The following is an 18486-nucleotide window of genomic DNA, read 5'->3' on the forward strand; positions in this document are numbered from 1 at the left end:
TCTTTTAAAGAACCAAGTCCTGGTTTTGTTGATCTGTTCCACAGTTCTTCTAGTCTCGATTTCATTGAGTTCTGTTCGAATCTTTATTAACTCTCTTCTGCTGGGTGTAGGATCTTTTGCTGTTTTTTCTCTAGCTCCTTTATGTGTAAGGTTAGCTTTTGTATTTGAGTTCTTTCCAGTTTTTTAATGGATGCTTGTATTGCGATGTATTTCCCCCTTAGGACCGCTTTTGCTGCATCCCAAAGATTTTGAACGGTTGTATCTTCATTCTCATTAGTTTCCATGAATCTTTTTAATTCTTCCTTAATTTCCTGGTTGACCCTTTCATCTTTTAGCAGGATGGTCCTTAATCTCCACGTGTTTGAGGTCCTTCCAAACTTCTTGTTGTGATTTAGTTCTAATTTCAAGGCATTATGGTCTGAGAATATGCAAGGGACGGTCCCAATCTTTTGGTATCAGTTCAGACCCGATTTGTGACCCAGTATGTGGTCTATTCTGGAGAAAGTTCCATGTGCACTTGAGAAGAATGTGTATTCAGTTGAGTTTGGATGTAAAGTTCTGTAGATATCTGTGAAATCCATCTGGTCCAGTGTATCATTTAAAGCTCTCGTTTCTTTGGAGATGTTGTGCTTAGAAGACCTATCGAGTATAGAAAGAGCTAGATTGAAGTCACCAAGTATAAGTGTATTATTATGTAAGTATTTCTTCACTTTGGTTATTAATTGATTTATATATTTGGCAGCTCCCACATTCGGGGCATATATATTGAGGATTGTTAAGTCCTCTTGTTGGATAGATCCTTTAAGTATGATATAGTGTCCCTCTTCATCTCTCACTACAGTCTTCGGGGTAAATTTTAGTTTATCTGATATAAGGATGGCTACCCCTGCTTTCTTTTGAGGACCATTCGAATGGTAAATGGTTCTCCAACCTTTTATTTTCAGGCTGTTGGTGTCCTTCTGTCTAAAATGAGTCTCTTGTAGACAGCAAATAGATGGGTCCTGCTTTTTTATCCAGTCTGAAACCCTGCGCCTTTTGATGGAGTCATTAAGCCCATTCACGTTCAGAGTTACTATTGAAAGGTATGAGTTTAGTGTCATCATGATATCTATTCAGTCCTTGTTTTTGTGGATTGTTCTACTGGACTTCTTCTTAAAGGGGAATTTTAAGAGTCCCCCTTAAAATTTTTTGCAGAGCTGGTTTGGAGGTCACATATTCTTTCAGTTCCTGCCTGTCTTGGAAGCTCTTTATCTCTCCTTCTATTTTGAATGAGAGCCTTGCTGGATAAAGTATTCTTGGTTGCATGTTTTCATTTAGGACCCTGAATATATCCTGCCAGCCCTTTCTGGCCTGCCAGGTCTCTGTGGAGAGGTCTGCTGTTACCCTAATACTCCTCTGCATAAAAGTCAGGGATTTCTTGTCTCTTGCTGCTTTAAGGATCTTCTCTTTATCTTTGGAATTTGCAAGCTTCACTATTAAATGTTGAGGTGTTGAACGGTTTTTATTGATTTTAGGGGGGGGGATCTCTCTATTTCCTGGATCTGAATGCTTGTTTCCCTTCCCAGATTAGGGGATTTGTTCCCCTATGATTTGTTCAAATACACATTCTGGCCCTCCGGCCCTTTTGGTGCCCTCCAGAACCCCAATTAAATGTAGGTTTTTCTTCCTCAGGCTGTCGTTTATTTCCCTTAATCTATCTTCATGGTCTTTTAATTGTTTGTCTCTTTTTTCCCCAGTTTCCCTCTTTGCCATCAACTTGTCTTCTATGTCACTCACTTGTTCTTCTACCTCGTTAACCCTGGTCGTTAGGACTTCTAGTTTGGATTGCATCTCATTCAATTGATTTTTAATTTCTGCCTGATTGGATCTAAATTCTGCAAGTCATGAAGACCCTTGAATACTTTATGCTTTTTTCTAGAGCCACCAGTAGCTGTATAATAGTGCTTCTGAATTGACTTTCTGACATTGAATTGTAATCCAGATTTTGTAACTCTGTGGGAGAGAGGACTGTTTCTGATTCTTTCTTTTGAGGTGAGGTTTTCCTTCTAGTCATTTTGCTCAGTGCAGAGTGGCCAAAAACAAGTTGTATTGGGAAAAGGAGAAAAAGAGAGGAGAGAAGGAAAGAAAAGAGAAAAAGAAAAAAGGAAGAAAAAAAGAAAAAAAGAGAAAGAAAAAGAAAGAAAGGAAAAAAAAAGAGGTGGGGAAGCAAACAAATGAAAAAGCAAAACAAAGCAAAACAAAAAGCAAAAAACAAAAAACGCGGGGGAGTATCTTCTGGTTCTGTATACTTTAAGTCCCTTGACTTCCCCTGGAACTTGTACATCTAGCTGGTCTTCTGGGGGAGGGGGGCCTGTTGTGCTGATTTTCAGGTGTTAGCACTTGGGGGAGCTGCTCTTCCCCCTGCCTGGTGCAGGGCTCAGTGGGGGTTGTTTACCCCGTGAGGCCCCGGGAGGAACAACCCCAGTGGCGGGGCCAGCTCTGGAGCCCTGGATTCAGCCCCCGTAGGAACTCCGGAGCTCTCCGTCTGCAGGGCCTGGAGGCTCCGGGGCGGGGCCGCTGATCTGCTCAGCTCGGGGCAGGAGCGTCCTTGTTGGTCCTTGTTGTCCTGGGCCCTCCCGGCCTCTGCCTGTCCCGGGGGAGGCGGGATCCTGGGCTGTGTCCCGGCGCCCTGTGCTCCGGGGCCTGCGCTGTTGGATTCGCGCTCCCGGGCCGCACAGCCCCCTCCGCGGAGCCGCCCCCTCCCCCCTCCGAACTGCTCCGGGGTCAATGCGTGCGCGCTGCAGCCCTTAGGGAGCTCGGCGCACTCCCCCGGGGCGCAGGTGTCTGTTAGTGTCCCCGGGAACCCGAGGGCATCCCCGCCCTCCTGGGTCCTGCTCCAGCTCTCTGCGAGCCCCTTTCCGCCCGGGAAGGTAGTAGGTGCAGCTTCTGCGTCTCCGGGACGGGGCTCTCCTGTCCTGGGGACACTCGCCCCGGCCTCAGCCCGGCTCCTTGCGGGGCCCCTCCCCCTTGGAGAGGCAAAGTTTATTGAGTGATAGTACAAAATGGCCAAAGAGGGAAGGGACTTGAGAGGGTTGCCTCAATTGAATTATTAAAATAAATTCAATCACTGTAGTTAATTATTAGCATATTATGTCCCAGTTGTGGAAATAACAGTTCTGCTGTTTTCCTATTTACCAGGGGAGGGTAAAGATCACAGTGACTTGCTATATTTTATAGCTAGAGTGAATCTTTGAAATAGAAATACTACCACTCAAATAATACGGAGGCATAAGTAATTGCTTTTCAGACACTAAATAATTGCTGTCTTTTAAATTCCTCCATTACTCTCTCTGTATCTCTCCTGTGGTACTGGGGGCAGATTCCCTTGCATTGTTAGTGTCAACAAACATTGCTTTTCCTGTTTGTGGTAGCAGGGGTGGGAAGGCTTCATTGTTGTGTGACCTGACTGCTTAGTAGGGTGCCTTGCACACCATGGGATGCTTCCCAAGATGAGCTCAGTGGGTCTCCCTGACTAACCTGACTTGCCTTTATGGCTTTGTCCCCTTCCACAGGCAGAGCCTCTGCTCAGGGAACATGGGAGTGAGCCAGCATCAAACCAGAGTTACTTCACACCCAGCAGCCTTCGATAGAGACAAAATCACTGTAGGTGTTTTTATAAAAGAAACTCAGGCTAGGGCATAAATGATCTGACATATAAAGTTTAGTCAGTAAATATTATATTGAAATAAATCTTCATTCATGTTCTCAAACCTTGTTCCAAATAGTCTTCCCTTGTTTAGGGATACAGATTGCTTCTGAAAACCATGTCTGAATAGCTCTATGTAGGGTTGCAGATTGCTAAGCTTTGTTAAGGATATAACTAGATGTGCTGTTATATTTAACAGAGACGGCTCCTTGAAATAAGTATTGATGCGAGGACGCGCCTGAAAAAGAACAAAATGGCAATTTGCCTCTTGTTGCTGTAGAAAATGAATTTTGCAGGGGAGAAACGTGGGACTTGGGCCTAAGATTATTTGGCATTTTCAGGGTGGACTCATTGTGTGAGGCTGGCCTGTCTTCTGTCTGTGGTCTGGCAGAGAGCAGCAAGTGGTTTGCAGTGGAGAAGTCAGAGGAACTTTGGGACGTGCTAATTCAGTGAGGAAAGTAGGGACATGTGTCCCTTTGGAACATGGCCTGTTTGTTTCCTGGCCAGAAAGGAAAGCAGGTTAGTGTGTTCTTCATTAGCTCATCAGCTCACATGTGTTAGAGGAGACCGTTCTGACCAAGGCCCTGAACTGGTGGGGCTGAGGAAGTAGCTGGGGCATCCTGGAGGCCAGTTTCCAGAAAATCCAGGGAGTCTGCTGGCCTCCAGAGAGGTGAGTGCCAAGATGAGATTGAAAGAGCTAAAAAGAAGCTTTCTGAAGAAACTGGGTAAATTTAGGATCAGCAAGAAATTTAAAGATTAGTGAGAATGGTACAACTGCATTTGTACATTTTTAAAGAAATTTTCTTTGTAATAAATTTTCTTGTATTTATAGTTTACATCTCATTTCCTTAGCAAATTATTTCCCAACTAGTGTCCTAAGTATTAAAAACCTACCTCCCTGGGTCTCCCTGCTGACTGGATGATCCTCCTCATCCACCTCCTATTGCCCCATCTGCCCTATCCTCAGATCTGCCCATTCCCCAGGCCAGATTGGGATCCCAGGATTCTCCCGGGGCTGACGATGCTGCGCTTCTCAGTGGACCACTCTCCACCACCTTCTCTCACCTCCTTAAGCCTGGGAATCCAACTCTTCTCACAGCCTCCTGTCTGACCGCCCATCTGTGGGAGCCCTACGTCAGAGGTCTGAGCCGCCTCTCGCTTGGTCTATGCCTCTTCTCCTGCCCGTTCAGGAACCTTGTACTCTCATTGTTTCTTCTCCTCTCTACATCTCCAGCCTGTATCCCAGGGGTCATTGCCATCAGCATTTCTTAAGCTTGCGTGTGCATTTTTCCAGCCTCAAGACTTTTCCCTCCCTGCTTTTTCCCTCTGCAGCTACCACCCTTCCTCTGTGCACCTCTCTGGCACACTTCTGGAAACTGTGGTGTCCTGTGTACTCATTGTCTCTGGGTCTCACCTACTGCCTTGCCCCAGCCCTCTCCAGTGGTGCCCCTGCCCAGTGTCTCTGGCAGTTGCTTGGGTTACTGATGTGTGTCACTGGTGCACTAACTCCAGTCTCCTGTGTTTTTTTCCTAAGCCACTCCTTTCTTCCCCTTATCCAGGGTCTACACGCAGCCAAAAGTCTTTCAAAAACACAAATTTGACCTTGTGACATCTTTGCTTAAAACTCCCCAGTGGCTTACCATGAGGCAGAGACTGAGGGTGGAGACCAGTGTCCCTGCTTGGCTCCACCTGCCTCTCCTGCCTGGTGGAGCCCTGCTTGCCTGCCCTTGGCTCTTTCACCACTTGCCAAGGGCCCTCTTCTTTTCTGCTCTTCACACATGGGTTTCTTCCACATGAGGTGCTTCTTTCTCCCTGCTGCGCTTGTCCTCCCAAGCCCGTCCCTTGTCTCCTTAATGCCTGTTTGCTTTGCAAATTTCACACCTATGGCAGTTCCTCTGCTAAGCCTTTCTAGGTTATGGTTCTCATACCCACCTGCACTGCTTTTCCTTCTCAGAACTCATGATAGTTGTTAACTCTCTTTAATATTGTGCTTACATAGGTAGTGTCAGCCTATGAAGCTTGAGGGGCCAGGACCTTATCTGTTCACCAGCTTCTGTCCCTAATGCCTGATGCAGTGCTTGTCCACAGTACTTTTCATTGTTGGAAAAATGAGAAAATGCCATCCTTCCACATACTTCTTTTTCTATGAAAACAAAACTAGTAAAGCTTCATGAAGCATAAAAAATCCAAGTATAGCACAATACCTGTTAGCTGAAGGTATAATGTAAAGTAAGGTTTAAAGAAATTGAACATTCTGAGAGAGACTTTTGGCATATATGCCCTGACTAAATCTTGACTTTTTAAAATATTGTCTGAGGACATTTTTATTTTATACAAGATGGTCGCCCCTGGTGTGAGAAAGCTCCAAGCCTTCCACCTGTGCCAGAAACTATACTATACAACCTCCTTCAATCCACATCTTAACTCCCCAAAATTTTCTTTTTGTCCCGTATCCCTTTCTTATACCGGAACAGGAAGAAGAGAATAGACTTTGTTGTTTGAGCCTTCATCACATCCTGCTGTAGTCTTTCACATAAGCCTTTTTAAAATGATCATTCTAGTGTTCATCCATTCCTTCTGGACATGTTTATTGAGTGTCTGCTGTGGGGTGGGCACTCTGAGGAGATACACACATGTAAATATGGCAGTGCCCAACCCCCTTCCAGCAGATAGCTCACTGTGTCCATTCATTGGTTAATTTACACAATGGTAGTATTAGGAACCTAAATAGATTTCTTTGTAGAGGGGCTTTTAGCTTCATTTAGATTATCCATAGAGCTGTATAAAGTGGTAGCTGTCTTCAGTAAATATCAATAATAATTTTTAAAGTAGAGTAAGTTGACTAAAGTGCTTCCTTGACTACGTTTTCAGTTTATTTCTAAGCGAATATATGGTGTTATGTGATTAGGCCTAATTAGTCTCAGAGAGGAAGCCTTAAACCAGATAGGGTCATTATACCGAGTTTCCAAGCTCTGCAGCCTTTTCAGGTTGGAAAATAAAAGGATGTGCAATTCATTGTCATGGTTTTTTGTTAGGATATCAGTTCAGCTTTAATACTGGCTGACACCATGGATTATCATCTATTTCTTGACATTTGACTCCCTTATTCCTATCATCCATTATTATATGTACTTAAAAGTCATTGGGGTGCCTGGGAGGCTCAGTCAATTCAGTGTCTGCCATCAGCTCAGGTCATGATCTCAGGGTGCTGCAGTCGAGTACCACATTGGGCTCCATGATCAGCAGGGAGCCTGCTTCTTCCTCTGCCCCTCTCCCTGCTCGACACCCACAAGCTCATCCTCTCTCTCTCTCTCATAAAGAAATAAAGTCTTTAAAAAATAGTCAACAGAGCACTTGAACAGGCTTTCACTGGTAACAAAGGAACAGAGAAGCATTCACTTTTTCTAAGGTTTTAAACAGATTCTTAAAGATCAATGCCAATGTCTCAGTTCCGTACAAGAACTGTGTTTTTCATGTATAAACCCTAATTTGACAATCACCGTGATTAAATTCTGTTACTAACTTTTTCGTTTGATGTCATTTTTAACTTTCCCACTTCATAAGTACACAGTTCAGTGACTTATGAAGCAACTTACATATATGTTCTTTTGTTTTTCAAGTCACTGCCCAAAAGTATGGTGTCTCGGCTTTGTGAATCTAAAAAGGTGTGCGCTGCAGCTGATATGCAACTTCAGGTATGTATGTACCTTTGTTCTTAAGTTTTTCAGAGTAATTATTCAAAATAAATATATAACTTTAAATTCTTGCCAGTGCTGCACATTTATTATAATAATTATGCTTCTAAGATCTCTTTCATCTTAGTTCAAAGAACTTGACCAAAACCGACTTGTTCAGTCCTCACACTGTCCTTGTGAAGTGGATGTTAAATAGGGTTATTTCCCATTTTTAGTTGGGAAAATCAAAGCTTGGGAAAGTCACATGACTTCTAAACCATACATTTCAACAATCATGTTATATTTTATGTCACTTTGTATCTTTTTAAAATTGTGTAGTTTTGATGTGAAGTTTAAACAGTAATGACTTAGTTTTAGATGATATTCAAAGCCAATTTTCTGGGTTCCCAGATACAGACTAGAAAAATCTTATGAACCATCTGTATGTCAGGTCTACATGATACCAGATGTTTCAGTTACTTGTAATTACTGAGACTGTTTATGGAATTCTTACTCTTCATCAGGTCTTGAGAATTCTATAAACACAGCCTAAATACCCGTCTTTCATCTCAGGCAATATTCACTTTATAATGATCTAGCTACCTATTTAAAAGTGTGGGCATTATTTAATTGCTTTATGGTTTTGTAAAATTCAGCCTTTATGAACTCTGTTTATGTTGTATCTTAAAATATATATTTGAAGAAAATGTATACTACAGAAAAAACTGTGGATTTATATTTGATTTATCTGTGCATATCAATATAATTTTTAAAGTATTTCTGAATTATTTGAAAAAATAATTTGCTTTACCTAGCAAAAGTCTTTTGATTTGATGGTATCTATAGTAGAAGTCCTACTTTTTAAAAGCCTGAGTTGTAGCTTTCTTTTTGAATATTTGTTGCAAAAATTTTCTTTTAAAATGGAAAAACCTATCTTTTCTTCTTTCCACTCTCCAAAAGAATAACCACCACCACCCCCTCCAAGAGACAGAGAGGAAGAGAAAGGAGAGGGAGGCAAATTCTTGCCCAAAGAGCTCCCCGTGCCAGCTTTCCTATTCTACAATAGCCCCCTTGTACAGTGCACACAAATAAGAGTGGAAAGGAAATGAATTGTTCCAGGTTTCTAAAAGGGTATACACAGTGTTCTTAAAATTGCAATTTTTTTTTTTCTCTTGTGCATTGTTTGAAAAATAGGCTTCTGTTTTTCTGTGGCTCTAAGGTTGTTGTTCCCAGACAGGCATGACTCCCTGGGTGGGCAAATAGGCTCATTGCTTTAGAATTGTTTGGTTTATCAGCAAATAAGCACGAAACATGCGCATTTCATTTATTTTTCTCTGTTTTTATCATTAAAGTCATTCCATGTTTATGCCTTTGAAAGGCATAACTCTAGGAATGAAACTTTTGAATTCTGGTCTGTTTACAGATTGGCAATTAAAAAAAGAAAAAAAAAACCCAACCCCCAAAATAAAACACCTTTGTTAAAGTTAGAATTTAAGTTTAAATTCCTAATAACCTATTCTGTTAGAATATAGACAAGATGTGGATGAGTAATTTTGGCTTCTCTGATTACTTTATGCATTGTTACTCATTACAGAATAAAGAATTGAAAGAGCTGTATTTAGCTATATGTTTAGATTACCAGTTAGAGTAAAACAATATTTATATTTAGGAAATGTCTATATTTTTCTAGGGAAGGTTTAAACTTGACTTATAATTTAGAACCATAATTCTATATCTAGATGAAGCCAAAAGCTAGAGGTCATTTGAATTTTTTCTTTTATCCAAACTAATCCTCAATTCTTTTAAGTCAACAGCTGCACATTCTCTACAAATTCCATTTTTAAATCAGAAAGATACATATCAGAAACATAATTGCATGTCAGAAATTTTCATTTAAAATAAAGCGTTTTCTACTTCCTTGCTTCAGGTGAACTCCAAACAATGTTAATACTCAAGCCACATGGTCCAGTGAAAAAGCACTTTGTCTTTACTTTAAATTTGCTATGTAAAATCTAGTTTTCAGAACTTTGTAAGCAGCAAATTTCATGTTCAAACTAATGTTTATTCTTCTATCATATTTTAATGGCCTCTTCCTCTACTCAGAGGTGAGTGGTCCTTCTCTCTTGGTCACCTCTGTAAGGCAGAGTTGCGGGAGCACAGCAGCTGCTTCCTTGGTATCTCCCGACACCAGGTGTAGGGGCTGGGTTGGCTCCCCTAACTGGGCAACAGCTGCACCAGATTCTTTGTAGCATCTGTACCCCCGTCAGACACAGGATTGCTATTCCTTTCTTCATCTCACCCCGACTATTTAATGTTCTGTCCCTTCTCCTCGCAAAACTGGGATTTGGGCCATTTCTTTGCTCTCATTTTAGAGAGAGCAGGATTCTATGATGAAACCAAACAGGATTTATTAGATCCAGAGTGTCACAAGTTGTGACTTTATTTTTTCATTGACCCACCTACATATGTTAAATATATCTATAGATATCTATGGGCCAAATTCCAGTTTTATGGTCACAAATTTAATGCAACATAAAGAATACCTTATAGATAAGTTCCAGTTTTTAAAAATATCCTTAATGATGAAAAGATTGAGAGCTTTCCTTTTCATTATTAACGTGGTCTTAAAGGTGGTACAAAATACATCCCAAGCCATATACACTTCTATTTGTGAATGTTTTCAACAGGGTTATGTATAATTATTACTTTGACACACTTCTAACACCTTTGGCCCACAATGTCTGAGATGTAAGGATGGACTGACACAACTGAGTGGATGTTTTCATCTACCTAGGTCTTTTACGCCACTCTGGATCAAATCTACCATGGGAAACACCCCTTGAGGACATCAACCACAGACATTCTCAGGGAAACACAGGAGAAATTTTATGGCTTACCATACGTTCCAAATACTGTGAGTCTTGCGTTTTGATTCTGTTGTGTGCCATTGAATGGTCGAGCTAGTGTCTCTGTCAGAGTGAGTAGGTTGTGGTCACCTTCCCCCTTGCAGAATTTGAATTCTGTACATTTATGTCAAGGTTTCCTATGAGGCAAATGCTAGAAATTACCTAGCTCATTTAGTATATCCAACCATTCATTTATATGTGTTTGTTTACTTCCTGCTAGATTCCTGGGAAGGAAGGGGTAGAAAAGGTTATTGGAGTTAGTCTGAATTCTTTGTTATTTTCCTATAGTGAGAAAAATGATTTCCTATATTTTCCTATAGTGAGAAAAATGGCTAGCAATATAAGATGAATATGATTATTAGCCCCACATTATTTTCACTGCAAAAGAAATTTATATTTATTGAGTACCTTATTTGTATCAGGGATTATAATAGAATTTTTGCATATCTTATCTCATTTAGTATGGCCTATCAGCACAGAAAGCAGGAATATTGTTACCACTCAATGAATACTAAGTGCCACACTCCATCTAGCTGCTTTCCAAGAGAATTTCACTCTCAAATTTCACTCTCAAACCACCCTGTGAATTAGATAATATTCCCATATGTGGGGCTCATATTGAGGTTCATATGCATGACATGTCTTCTCTAAGATCATGTAGGTTGTGTTGGGATTCATGAAACCATGCTGTTCCATTGCTCCAAGGTTCCCGAAGGGAAACTGGGTGTGATGGAGAGAGTGGTGGCTGGTGCAGTTAGCAATGCATCTAGCCCTTATGTGATTCAGGACTCTCAGGTGCAACTGGTAGAAACCCAACTCATACTGCTTAGGCTAAAAAGAGAATTTATTGAGTCTCATAACTGAAAGGTGCAAGGGTATATCTGGTTTCAGGTAAACTGGATCTAGTTAGTTCTTGTAGAATATTGTTCAAAATGTATTTCTCGGGTCTGTCTTTTTTAGGATGCACTTTATTCTCAGGCAGGCTACCCTGACTGAGTGGTGTAGTGGCTGCTGGTAGGGCCTGGCTTGATCCTTCCTGCTTAGCCAGTCTGATAGGAAGAGAGTGCTCTGTAAACTATAAAATGCCGAATAAATGTTATGGTATTGGGTAGCAGTATATCTGCTTAGAGGCTCATCAGTACATGCTAATTGTCCAGTGGATCTTCAGGTCCCAGTACTCAAACATACATGGGAATAGTTCACACTTACCAGACAAGTAAAATAACAGTGTATTTTATCTTCATAATACTTCTTATCAATAGTTTTTGTTGTCTTAGAAGCTTAATCATCTCCATATATATAATGCTAGTCATACTACATACCTATTTTTTACTTTATATGTAATTTATGGTTCTATGCTGTGTATTATTGCACTCTGGGTTATCTATTTTAGTGAAAATTTGTGGTAATGAGAATAAACTATTCTTCAGTGGAATAAATTATAATAACAATGGCCTAGTTTTAATAGCTTTTTCCCGTTTACAGAACACTACCTGATTCATGTGCTGTTATGCTTGTGTGTCTTTGTGCTCATTTTAGAGTCTTTGCTTAGTTTTAAGAATGGATGGTACTTAAACTCCATGTAATTATAACATGGCTGGAAAGTGATAAAGTTCCAGAAAGGCTAATAGTAGGAGGGACTGAGAAGCTTTCCTATGCAGTAGAACTTGAACTTGGCCAAGCTGCTTGCCACCCCTCCCCTTTATCTTAAGTCGTATAATGATGTAGCTCTACTTCTCCTTAGAAGAGAACTCAAACTTCCCTACCATCCAGGATTCTTCTGTGCAATAAATAAATATACAAAGATGAGGTAACAGTAGCAACTAAAATCTGAATCAACTATCAGTAAATTATTTTAATTTAAAAGGAAGGATGATGTTACTAAGCCCATTATCCTTTCCTACTTCGTTTTGAGAAAATATAAAGATTTATTTCTTCACTAGGATTATCTCCCTTGTTCATTGTCAAAAGCCATAGCCCTTTGAGTACATTATTTTAAATGGTCTTTAGAAGAAACATAGCTACATTTAGAGCATTTAGAGAAGAAAGACTCTTTTAAGACTTGTCTTCTCCCCCACCCCCAAAAAAGAGTTTGTTTAGGTTTTCAGAAATATTCTATTCTTCCTACTTAGAAACATCTGCATTTCCTCATTCAGTTCATCATTAAGCTTGTAACAAACATTTCCATAAAAATAAAGCATAAAATGAGGATGCTCATTAGAATTCTACAGTGCAACATTCATCAGGGCAATAAGACAAGGAAGAGAAAAGACGTAAGCATTACAAAGGAAGTCCCAAAACTGTCATTATTTGTAGATGATTGATTGCTGAGAAAATCCAAAGTATGTATAGGGAAATTATTGAAATCAATGAGAAGTAAGCAATTTCTCTGGATAAACAATATATAAAAATTAATATGCCATCTCTGTTTATCATCAACAAATCAAAAGCAATTTTAAAGATACCACTGTGGAAATAAAAAGTATGAGGTACCTACTAAAAAATCTAAAATATGAAAAAATATTGTTAAGATGTCTGTACTACCCAAAGTAATCTATGGATTTAATGCAATCCCTATCAAAATACTACCAGCATTTTTCACAGAGCTAGAGAAAAACAATCCTAAAATTTGTAGGGAGCCACAAAAGACCCCAAATTAGCCAAAGCAATTGTGAAAAAGAAAGCAAAACCCGAGGCATCACAATTCTGGACTTCAAGTTATATTACAAAGCTGTAGTCATGAAGACAGTAAGGTACTGGCACAAAACAGACACAGATCAGTGGAACAGAATAGAAAACCCAGAATTGCATCCACAACTCTGGCCAACTCATCTTCAACAAAGCAGAAAAGAGTATTCAATCAGAAAAAGACAGTCTCTTCAACAAATGGTGTTGGGAAAACTGGACAGCAACATTCAAAAGAATGTAACTGGACCACCTTCTTAGACCATACACAAAGATACATTCAAAACGTCTGAAAGACCTGATTATGAGACAAGGAACCATCAAAATCCTAGTGGAGAATACAGGCAGTAACCTCTTTGACCTTGGCCATAGCAATTCTTACTAGACGCATCTCCGGAGGCAAGGGAAACAAAAATAAACTATTGGGATTTCATCAAAATAAAAAGCTACTGCATGAAGGAAACAGTCAACAAAACTTTGGAAGGCAGCCTATGGAATGGAAGAAAATAATTGCAAATGACATATCTGATAAAAAGTTTAATATCCAAAATGTATAAAGAACTTATAAGACTACATACCCAAAAAAATGAATAATCCAGTTTAAAAAATGGGCAGAAGACATCAATAGGCATTTTGCAAAGAAGACGTCCAGATGACAGACATGGAAAGGTTCTTAACATCACTCATCATCAGGGAAATTCAAATCAAAATTACAATGAGATATGACCTGCAAGGTGGTATCCCATTTAGTCAGAATGGCTAAAATGAACAACTCAGGAAACAACAGGTGTTGGTAAGGATGCAGAGAAAGGGGAACCCTCGTGCACTTTTGGTGGGAATGTGCACTGGTACAGCCACTGTGGAAAACACTGTGGAGGTTCCTCAAAAAGTTAAATATAGACCTACCCCACAATCCAGCAGTTACACTACTAGGTATTTACCAAAAGGAAAGAAAAGTACTGATTTGAAGGGGTATATGCACCCCTGTGTTCATAGCAGCATTATCAACAATAGCATGGAAGGGGCAAATGTCCATCAACTGATAAATGGATAAAGAAGTGTGGTATATATACACAATGGAATATTACTCAGCTGTCAAGAAGAATGAAATCTTGCCGTTTGCAATGACATGCATAGAACTGGAGAATATTATGCTAAGTGAAATAAATCAGAGAAAGAAATATCATATGATGTTACTCATATGTAGAATTTAAGAAACAATACAGTTGAATATGGGGGACGGGAAGAGGCAAACCAGGAAACAGACTCTTGGCTGTTTATCTCTTAGGTATCTGGAATAAACTGAAGATTACTGGAGGAGAGGTGGGTGGGGGGAATGGATTAAATAGGTGATGGGGATTAAGAAGTGCACTTGGTTGCAATGAGCACTGGGTGTTGTATGGAAGTGTTGAATCTCTATGTTGTACACCTGAAACTAATATTACACTATATGTTAACTAACTGGAATTTAAATAAAAACTTGAAAAAAATCTAAAATAAGAAGTATATTATCTTTATTTTCAAAATGCTAAGTAAATGAGGACCTGAACCAAATTTATAGATAAGATTTAATGCCAAAAACATTAATTTTTTCTCTAATTAATGTATTATTTTCCAATTAATTTAATGTTATTCTATTGGTTTGTTTGAGCTTATACTGTTTTATATGGAAGAGCAATGGCCTGATAATAGCCAGGGCAATTTTGAAGAATAGCAGCAAGTTGATAGGCTTCCCCACTTGGGATTAGTGTCCAAATAAAGCAGTGGGAACTGAGGCAGGGTAACACTGATGTGGAAGGGACAAGTAGAAGAGTAGAACAGAGCCAAGCGCCCAAATGCTACTTTAACACGTTTGGACTCCTGAGCCTAAGCTGGTGGCCATATAGGTCTGTGGGCCAAGGAGGGACTAGTCTTTTTAGAAGATGGTGCTGTAAAGATTAATCATCCATATGGATAAGACGAAACTTCTATCTCGGTCTCATTCTGCACACAAATATAAAGTGAGTTGAAAACCAAATGTGAGAAGTAAAGCTTTACATTTTTAGAAGATGATACAAAAGAATGTCTTTCTGATTGTCCCCCTCCCATTTTTTTTTTACTTGCCCAGACTATCTTAAATCTTATTTACAGTATCAAAGGTGATAACCATAAGATAAGACTGATAAGTTGAACTGTATGAAAATTTGCATCTTCTGTGTATCAAAAGAAATGTAAAAAATGGTGAAAGGAAAACCACAGATTGAAAGATATTTTCAACACCTATAACTAGGATATTTTCTTTTATTTAGTTAGTTATTTACTTTTATTATGGCAAAAAAAACCACACCATAAAACGTATCATGTTGGAAGAGAAGTATTTTTGAAGTACTTTGAGCGAAAAGCATAGATGTACAGGGAGCCATATAAAGTGACTTCCACATTCATCAGTAACTGATAATTCAGACCACCTTAGGATAGCATCTTAGTCTCACCAGTTTGACCAAAAAAAAAAAAGAAAGAAAGAAAAGAAAAGAAAAGAAAAGGAAAGAAAGAAAGAAAGAAAGAAAGAAAGAAAGAAAGAAAGAAAGAAAGAAAGAAAAAGACAATTGACAGTACTCAGTGACCCAGTGTTGACAAGGGTTTGGAGTCACAAGCACTCTTACCTGTGCTGGTAGGAGTGCACACTTGGTGTGGCCACTTTGGAAAACAGTTGGGCATTACTGTTAAAGCTGAAGATGGACGTTCCCTATGACACCGCAGTACAGCTCATATATCCAACCTAGACAAAGTGTTGTTTCGTGAAGAATAGGAAGGTTTATAATGGCACTGTTTGTATGTGGAAAAAGAAGACTCTGGAAAGAACCCAAGTGACTGTCAGTGGAAAAATGGGTAAATAATTTGTGTCATATTCATTGACTAGAGTACTATATAGTGGAAATTGAGGGACATAAATAATAAACAGGCACAGTGTCAAGTAAAAAAATGAGTTTCAGAAGAATTAAACTGTATACATTTATTAAAAAGTTCAAAATCATGCAAAACTAAGCAGTTCGTTATAGGTAAATACGTAAGCAGTAAACCTATAAGAAGTAAAGGAATAGTAAGCATAAAATTCAGATGGTGCTTACCTCTGGAGCAAGGAATGGGATCATAGGAGTTTTAGAAATGTCTTATTTCTTAAACCGATTAGTGGGCATAACATTGATAGTTTCATCATTCTCTCCACCTTAATAGTATATAAAAATGGTAGGAAATTAGTATGTAGAAAATATTTTTAACTGTTAAGAGGTTATTTTGGCTGTAACATATGTGGTAAAGGATTGATTTAGGGAGACCAGTTGGGAAGTTATTCAGGTGCCAGATAGAGTTGGTGCCTTGGACTAGGAGAGTGGCCATGGAAAAGCTAATATTGAAGGGGGTAGGAGAACAGAAAATAGGCGGAATCCAGAAGGCAGGTGGTCGGCTAGATGTGGAGGTGGAGGTTATGAGAATGATTGCAGGTCTATCATGAATATCAATTGGGGAGGAGGACTTCAGAGCATCCTGCCGTGCAAGCTGGAAGAGTGACAGTTTTCCTATAAACTTATCTCCAGAAAGTGTTTCTCTCAAATGAATCCTTTTATTCTCTCAAATGAAACCGTGTGAAGAAGAGAAAATAAATTAAACAACAACCTACAGAGTATTCATAATATTGATAAAAGCCTGCACAAGTTACATGTATGTAATATGGTCTAAACTTTTAGATGGTGATTATATGTATATCTATATTAATTTCTCTTCTAGTGCATTAATAGCTTGTCTTGGGAATAAAGTATCCCATCAGTTATGTTTGAGAATACTCATTTGAATGATGTTAAATGGGCTTCTCAGGATCTGAGATGTCTCCAAATGAACATTGAGTCTCTCGTGCTGTGTTCCCAAGCTTGTTGACCATGAAAGTCTTCCTGATTCATTTCTAGGCATTAGCCTCATGTAGGTCATATTTTAGCAAACTCCACACTTACGTTATGCAACTGTTTAACAAGGGCAGCTCCATTAATATTCTGCAATAAATAATGGGTGCTTATTTTTTCAAGTGAATAAATAGCCTTATTATGTCAGCAATTTGTTAATATTTATGAGAGAGCTAAAGTACTCTGTATGATATATGAACAAACAGATTTAATTTGTAATTGTCTTGCTATTCTAACAGTAGTTTGTTAGGAACCCAAAAAGCTCTTGCTCCGTTGTAGAGGGCAACTTTACAGCATATACCAATAGGCTTGTCTTCTTCTATTATCACTTTTACTCTATTCGGAGCGTAATGTTTTGTTTTTATATTAATACCATCTCTTCTCAGAATATTTTGTTTCTAAATGATTGTGTATTTCCCCCATTATTAATTCAGAGAGTTAGAAAATGCTGAAGTTTTTATTTTTATAGTATTTCAGGTTTATATTTTACACTGTCACTCAGCTCTCTGGAGCAGTTGACAGTCATGTTTGGGAGAGTATGGGGCGAAACCTTTCTCTAGCCTTATGACCCTTCAGTTCTATCCTTGTGAGTATTTTTCAAATTCAAAGCATGAACAACTGGCTCTGCTGATAGACTGCAGTTTTTCAAGATTTGCTAGTGACTCATTTGTATCTCACCGTTTGAACTAACTTGTAGATTTGTGGTTTGGTAAAGTTGCATCTTACATGCAGCTATCCCAGGAGTAACAGTATTCTCTGAATAAATGTTGTTGCCAGTCAGACCTTCTTGGTCCTTTTTACCCACTTGAGTTGAAAACAGTGATGTGGGGGCACCTGGGTGGCTCAGTTGATTAAGCATCTGACTCTTGGTTTTGGCTCAGGTCATGATCTCATAGGTCCCGGGATTGCGCCTGTCATCTGGCTCCCCAATAAGTGAGGAGTCAGCTTGAAGAGTCTCTCCCTTTGCCTCTCTCCCACTCATGTGCACGTGCGTTCGCTCACTCTCTCTCTCAAATAAATAAATCTTAAAAAAAAAAAAAAAGGAAAAAAGAAACCAGTGATGTGTACAGAACAAGAAAGTCCTAAGCACCTGTCTTTGTTTCATGAAAATATAATAATATATCTGAGAAGAGTGTCTTTCTTGTCCATTTTAACTTAAAATTTATTGTCTTGATTGAAGCTAAAATAAAAGAATTATTTTAGGAAAGCTCTTACTGGGGTTGAACGACATGTTCATATCTCGACATTATTCCTGTTAGAACAAGCACCAATAATGCAAAAAGAAGGCATGTTTCTTGTAAATATTATTCCTTCCAGATTTAAAAGCTCCAATTTTTTAAATCCAGTGACAAACATATTATGCAAGTTCAGTGTTACACTAAGTAAAAGTGGCACACCAGTTGTAGTTTACTTGAGCTGGGGAGATGGGAATTTTTATGATCTGTACACATTGCTTGTCTGTACATCTCATTGGGTGGGTGTGACCTGCAGGCTTCTTGGGGAACATACCTGATTGGCTTCCACCTGCTCAAGGCACATCATTTCAAAAAGGCTTCTGCCACGGGAGACTGATTTCTATTGAGACTTATTTCTATGATGTCTAA

At 39.2% G+C, this 18486-nt stretch overlaps 1 protein-coding gene across 3 annotated transcripts in view; it reads left to right on the forward strand.

The window, feature by feature from the left end:
• Window positions 1–18486, forward strand: part of LOC112669526 (mitochondrial intermediate peptidase) — a 174671-nt gene that overhangs the window by 87528 nt on the left and 68657 nt on the right. For all 3 annotated transcript variants that reach the window (XR_007405814.1, XM_049101063.1, XM_025462701.3), the window contains exons 15-16: window positions 7306–7380; window positions 10154–10273. Coding sequence is in view for 2 of the 3 variants with exons in the window: in XM_049101063.1 (XP_048957020.1) it covers window positions 7306–7380; window positions 10154–10273 (195 nt within the window). In the remaining variant the exon portion in view is untranslated. The remainder of the gene's footprint in view (window positions 1–7305; window positions 7381–10153; window positions 10274–18486) is intronic.

The sequence above is a fragment of the Canis lupus genome, chromosome 25 (genome assembly GCF_003254725.2).
Source record: "Canis lupus dingo isolate Sandy chromosome 25, ASM325472v2, whole genome shotgun sequence".
Taxonomy (NCBI): domain Eukaryota; kingdom Metazoa; phylum Chordata; class Mammalia; order Carnivora; family Canidae; genus Canis; species Canis lupus.